This window comes from Dendronephthya gigantea, unplaced genomic scaffold (genome assembly GCF_004324835.1).
Source record: "Dendronephthya gigantea isolate DGI-Jeju-01 unplaced genomic scaffold, DenGig_1.0 000070F, whole genome shotgun sequence".
Classification (NCBI taxonomy): domain Eukaryota; kingdom Metazoa; phylum Cnidaria; class Anthozoa; order Malacalcyonacea; family Nephtheidae; genus Dendronephthya; species Dendronephthya gigantea.
Window position 1 is genome coordinate 252501 of NW_021163080.1, and position 7182 is coordinate 259682.

Consider the following 7182-nt stretch of genomic DNA (forward strand, 5'->3'; position numbering starts at 1 on the left):
TATATGGCAAGGTGAAACCAACGCAATTTTTGTGTTTCAAGCCATGCATGGTATTAATGTATGCATTATATTGTTTGTCAGAGAGTTGCCAGGCTTAAGAAACTCATATGCATAAGACAGTATGACGTACCGGCATTGACTGGGCTGCCTATGGTTTCATCTGTTTTTACGGCGACTTAAGGCTGAAATCTGCCCATGCATGCGACCGTAATATAGCGAATCGCATCTTGGCGTAATAGAGCATCGCTTTTAGCGGGTAGGAAATTTTTATAGCTCTTAAGATAATTCACAATGAATATCTCTGAATTTCTCTGCAAATTTTAAAGAATGAATGCACTGTTGCACAAGTTTTGAGTTTTCTCATTACATATACAGTATACTGTCCAGAATAACCTAACAAAAACCGCGGTTATCCTAGGTCAAACCTCGGTCTGATCGCGGATGAAACGACCTAGGTCGAACTGCAGCGAGACGGAGGTTGAACCTCTGCCTCACTCTCTCTGACAGACATTTCTTAAGATGTTCGGAAGCAAACGGCGACCGCGATCGTATTTTTTCCCTTGCGGTCGTCTCCGGTTTCTATCGGTCGACCGCAACCGAACGGCAACCGAACGGCAACCGAACCGCAACCGCAGTGTTCGGTTATTTCTGGACAGTACCTCAAGCGCAATGGGGACAGATCCCCCAAAGGATGTTTACCGTTAAAACGATTCGCCATTACCGAAGCGTAGCGGTTTTCTTTGAAAATCTGCCCACGCGACCGTAACGGGCCTGAAAAACAAAGCGCTTTGCTAGCGCTGTCGAAGTCGCCTTTGAAAATCTGCTCGTACAGCTGTGACCAGCTTATAAAAGACGTAATGGAAAATCACCCGCGCGGGGGAAGCGGTTTTTTAAAAATATGCGCAAATACGACCGTGACGGGCATGAAAATAAAGCGCGCTTCGCCTTCGCCCTCGCGCCGATAGGCGCCTTTGGCGCTCGCAATTTTCCTTTTCCTATATAAACATCTTTGCAATTCCGTACGGTCTTTTCTATCCCTGGTCTTTCCTAGCTCGCGAGTTCTTGCCTGCTGCGAGCTTTCACGCGCTGCAACTCGCGCTTGCATGTAGTAATTTAGTAAACATAACAGCAGCAAGCATTACAGCTTTGAAGACAGTTTCCGGAGTTCGCAAGTTCTTTTCAAGCGCTTCATCGCTCTCATCAAAATTATATCGCATTTCGCCACTGAACTCCTCTGTTTATAGTCATCTTCAAGGTGGTCGTTGCCCAATGGCAATTTAGAAAATAATTTTTTTAAAACTAGGTATATAACAATGACTTTTAGAACACTAAATAATAAAGGACAGGTAACTATAGTTATCAATACAATACACATATCGCAATATGTTTATTGATACCATGTTCCCCAGTCTAAATCTATTTCTCCTTTAATTCAAGATCTAACTTTTTCAATGCAATCAACCACTTATTACTCCGGCGTCAGCGACGGAGTTGAAAATTCGCCCCAGTTTTGTTTTGTTTTTGTTTTTTTTTTATTTTTTTTTTTATTATTTTTCGTCGTCGCAAGTCTGTAATGGCGCGAAATATACTAGTATTTAAAATGTGTATGTGACCGTATTTATCTACGTCCCAGTCTTATCTCCCAAGAGTTGTGGTGCACAGCTTTGGCTAATTTTCCAATGCGCGATTCGATTAATCGATTTCGCTCGCATGATACGGCAATTCCTCCAAGAGGAACAAATAAACCGTTCTTTTCATGCTGTTCGATTAAGTTTAGATTGAATTGGGGTAAGAATATATTTAATACATGTAGACCCGGTCCTATTTTAATAATATCGCTGCTATTTTGCCGTTTAACAAGATGATGTGGTCGTGTATGGGCGCGTTGACACGTCGCGTAGTTTGCACAGGATCGAAGATTTAATACAACTATATAAGCGCGAATTCCAAAGGCAAAGTGTAAGACGAAGCGAATGTATCATGCGGTTTATTTACATTTTTGAACAATTGAACTTCTATACTGCGATGTGCTTCTGAATTTCGCGATCGAACATTTAGGTTCGCAAGGCATCTAAATGCGAATATGTATGCGAAACAATACGCGAACTGTTGTATTGTTTATGTTCAGAAGCTCTATATTGAAGACTGGCACGTGCGCCGGAGTTAACGCCAGAACGGCGTCTTGTTCAAATTACGGCCACGGAGACCGCTCCCACTGTACGTTTAGATCTGGTACAACTGCGTTCATGCCGCCATCATATGTACATTGATTAAGTTCTATCATTCTACCTTGCAGCATGATTCGTTATTTGCGTCAAAAATAGATGTACGGCTCTGGCGCTTACTTTAATGAAGAAAAGAAGAGTGCTCGAACGCAAAGTATGTCCTTAGTGTACAAAATTAGGACGATCAACGAAGAATTTATGTTGCCATTTATGCGCCAAAATAGAGACAAGATTGATTTGGAAATTCTGAAAGCTGGTGAAGATCTTCTTGCAACTCACGTCGTTGTTGCTATTGACTGGGGCGCTGTATGTTCGATCACTTGTCAGTGTGAGAACAGCGATGGCAAAGACGAGTCTACTGTCAAGGGAGCTTTAGGTGTCCATCTCGAGAAACTAAAGGCAATCGTTAACGTCGAAGGCTCCGCAAAAGTTGATATCAAAAACCTTCAGAAAGAGAAGCTCCAAAATTTCACATTCAAGTGCAAAAGTGACGTTTCAACAACAGATAAAGATCTCCCTACAACATTCGAAGGCGCACTTGAAATTGCTAAAAATCTCCCTAAGATTGTTAAGCAAACTAATAAGGGAAAGGGAGTTCCGATATTGTACATGTTAATGCCTCTTGAAATAGTGACGAAGATTTTCCGATTGCCAATAACCTTAGAGCTGCATTTTTCAAGCGTACGAGAAGACAGCATCAAGCGAGTCGCACAGTTCATGGAGAGTGTTATCAGCAAAAGACAGAAGTTATTTGACGTGCAAAAAGATTTACATACCTTTGAGGAATTTGTCGCTGAAAGTTCACTTTCTGCCATCGACAAGTGCATGGATTCTATCACGCTAGATGAATCAACATTTAAGCACAAGCTGCAAGAACTGGTGAAAAAAGTTCGCCGACAGGAAGCTGACGTTTCATCACTGGATCAATTTGTAAGTGAAAGTTCTGGCGAATCTTCCCTTTTTGCAAAGTATGACGAACATATACGACAGTTCCAGGGAGACTTGAATAGAGTTAATACCATCGAAGCTTGGAAAAGGAGAGGTATAATCTACTTGGGGAAGAGAGATCAATTTACTGTTGATGATGCAGACGTGATGTATATTCTTTACAAGCCGAATTCCAACACTGACCGGAAAAACGAAGAATTTTTCCTGCGATATCAGAAAACCTATTCTCAAAAACAAGGAACGATCTTCAAAGTCATTGACGAAAATATTCGACCGGACCTCTGGGGGAAAAGAAAGAATAAAGAGATCATCGAAGAGTACAAGAATGGTCTCGAGACTTGTGACAACTTTTACGAAAAAGAGGGCAAGTTAACCCAAATGTGCCTTGTGAAGCAAGGAAAACCAAAAAGTTGTGTATGCAAGCCGATTAAAAGAGCGAATGTCAATATTAGGTGCCCAAACTCCGTCAGCGGTACAGGAGAATGTTCCGGTGATCTAATTTCCTGGAAATGCAGTAAATGTAAAGACTTCATAGAATATGGATTGACCACCCATAAATTTTACTGCCAGTGTGGTGAATCGAAGCCTACCGAGTCCCTTTTTCGCTGCAATGAAAGCAGTCATGGCGTTTATTTCATCTCATATCCAGAAGAGCTTCTGCGTGACAATTTGTGCAACCTACGAGAGATGCAAGAGATGAATATTCTGATTCTTGGTGAAACTGGTGTCGGAAAATCCACATGGATTAATGGAATAGTAAATTACCTGTCGTTTACTGATTTGAACGAGGCTAGAGAAGCAGACAATCTCCTTGTCCTCATTCCTTCCCAGTTCTTGTTTACAAAAGATGGTAAATCCGTCGAGGTAAAGATCGGTGAGATTTCTGAAAATGAGGTGCTGCAGCCTGGACATTCGTCCACCCAGGAAACAAGATCCTATCTTTTCCATGTTGGTGATTTGAAGATTCGTCTCATTGATACGCCCGGTATAGGTGATAGTCGGGGTATTGAACAAGATCGAAAGAACTTTGACAATATCCTTTCCTACTTGAACCACTATGATGAGATCCACGCGGTTTGCATCTTGTTAAAACCCAACACTTCCAGACTAAATGCAATGTTCCGGTTCTGCATTCAAGAGCTTCTCGTAAGGCTGCACACTTCCGCAAAGAATAATATCGTATTCTGCTTCACGAACTCGAGAGGGACATTTCACCAACCTGGTGATACCCTACCTGCCTTAAACAAAATATTGAAAGAAAAAGGAATCGGAATAACAGCCAATCCCAAAAATTATTTTTGCTTTGACAACGAGGCTTTCCGATTTTTGGCGTGTCTCCACAATGAGATCACTTTCAGTGACGAGGACGTCAAGACATACGCCGCAAGTTGGGAAAATGCAGTAAACGAGACGCATAGATTGTTTGGTCACATCAACAAAATACCTCCACATGAGACTAAAAAAACAATCAGCATGAATGAAGCACGCAGAGTGGTCGTAGCTATGAGCAAACCAATGGCCGCAGTTGCGAAGACAATACAAGAGAATGTCCAAGAAGCAAACAATGCAATGGTTGAAATAAAGAATGATACGCTTAATATGGAGGCGTTGGAAGAAAAGTTAAATATCACTGGGGTAGATTTGGAACGAAAGAAGCTTCCGTATCCTATCACAGTATGCACTCATTCCGCCTGTACCGAAAGAGTAGCTGTTGGTGGTGATGAGATCGTCAACAGGAAGAATTTCAAGCAGATTTGTCACGATCATTGCAGTATTTCCGGGGTTCCCACAGAGACCAGGAATGATCCAAGGCTTCAAGGTTGTGAATGCATCAGTGGGGTATACTGCCGTGAATGCCATCATCACTATAGTGATCACATGCATTTGGCATACACCTTGGAAAAAGTTCCCAAACAGTTCATTTCAAAGGATGTCCAAAAGAAAATCCTGGCAAAGAAGACAGAGAAAGAACGAAAAGAGGAATACCTGGCGATTATTGACGGCATGTTGAATGAGCTTCAAAACGAGGAGAAATTAATTATGCAGGTCAGCGCGAAGTATGGAGCATTTCTTAAAGACAACGCTCTTATCCCGTATAACGATGCCGTTGGAGATTACCTTGATTTGGACATCAAACAAGAAGAAGAGTCACCTTTGCGTGACGCGAAGCTTTTGGAACGACTAAAAAAGCTTCGGTCTGAATACGAGAAGGAAAAACAAATCTTGGATGAGGCCATGGCTACAGGTATTAGCACTACGTCCGAACAAGTAATTCAACTTCAAAATGAACTGTTTAATCTCAAGCATTTCGGAAAATCATTGAAGAAAATTTTTGATGAAATTTCAATAGATCAATCATCTCGAAGCTTGCAACTTCGTGAGACTGTAGCCTTAATGCCCCAACGTTCGGTTCAAGATTGCAGCAGAAGAGGGCCAGGAGTGCAAACTGGTGAATTCAAGGTGTTACAGTGGTTTTCTAATAAAATTAACAACTTAAAATCATACTGGCAATGATGATGATCCCAGCATTGATCATTAATATTTTGTAACTTTCATATGTTTTTATTCTTCAATTATGCATGTCTCGACGGAGTCATTGTGGTTACAGGAATACTTTATTGAAGATGGCCAAACATCTGATATATAATAGAATTGCTGCCTCTAAAAATTGACAGTTATTTATTGTGAATTAAGTCGCTGATATAGGATCCTGACCGAGTTGATTATAAATTTCACAACTATAGCAGCATTCAAGATGATTAAGAAAGAAAAACAATAGCAGCAAGATTTTACTTAAAGTTTATACACTTTATTAAGTTGCTGATATAGGATCCTGACCGAGTTGATTATAAATTTCACAAGTATAGCAGCATTCAAGATGATTAAGAAAGTAAAACAATAGCAACAACTTTTCACTTAATTGGTGATTTATACATGACGCAATAACCAGTTCCGATTTGAAGCTGCTAAACTTTGGGTAGATCATGTTTTTACTCAGTTAGATTTTTACATTTGGGAGGCAGACTTCAGTATTTTTATCCTAAAGTACTTGGAAAAGTACATGTTTCGAGGAATTTTGTAGTCATATAAACATAAATATGTATGATATATCGTGGTTTGAGCGACAAAACGGGACTGTTACCTAAGTTTCCGCTTTACAACTGTTACTTAGTTAGTTCTGTAGTACTAGTTTCGTTTGTAAAACGCTGTAGTCAACAACCTACCACGGTTGTACTCTGCATGACAATGATTTGATCTTTTCAGTTTTCATCTTTAATATTGCATGCGATAGACACAAGGAGTAATCAAGATTTAATTATGCATTCTGATTGGCTTGATGAAAATGTAAACAAATTTTCTGATTGGTCTAAAACGAAATCCTCCCTGTTATGTAGCTACTCATAATAATATATTGAGTAACTTTAAGTTAGTAGTTATTATAGATTGATTGCATTGTTTAGAACGTTTAATGACGTACTTTTTAGTATAAGTTTTACTTGCATGAATGAGATTCTTTTTCCTTGTGACATGTTAAAAAATAGGAATGCAAGAAATATATTGTTTTGTTAATTATCGAACGATTGAGAACTTTTATAATATAATTAATACCATTTTGTCGAAGGGTAGTTAATTTCTTCCTGTAGAATATAGCCTTGTTTTCTCACTTGCAATGTAAGCTTTTGCCGTCGTTTCAATGTTTTTGGAATTTACGAGACAGCCGTTACATTGATATTTTGCAAAGTGAATAAAACTTACAATATGAAAACTTATAATATAAAATGATTAAAAACTCAAATCAGTCTAAATTATTGAGTATATTATTCTTATAGCTTATCCAGTCAAAAAAAGTCATAAAGTGAAAACATTGCCCTATAGAATGCAGGTAAAAGTATGCGCAACCACTAAACGTCCAACGTCCATGACATAGAATTTGGGGAACTTTGGATTCTGCTATGTTCTCTCACAACACCCAGGTGTTATTCCTAATATCCTTGCGGAATTAGTACCC

General features: G+C 39.6%; 1 protein-coding gene across 1 annotated transcript in view; it reads left to right on the forward strand.

Annotated features, from left to right (window-relative positions):
* The window catches only part of LOC114531265, a 6646-nt gene extending 959 nt beyond the window's left edge, over nucleotides 1-5687 (forward strand). Inside the window, exon 2 of the mRNA XM_028552904.1 lies at nucleotides 2325-5687. Coding sequence (XP_028408705.1) covers nucleotides 2325-5687 — 3363 coding nt within the window. The remainder of the gene's footprint in view (nucleotides 1-2324) is intronic.
* Nucleotides 5688-7182: the final 1495 nt, after the last annotated feature.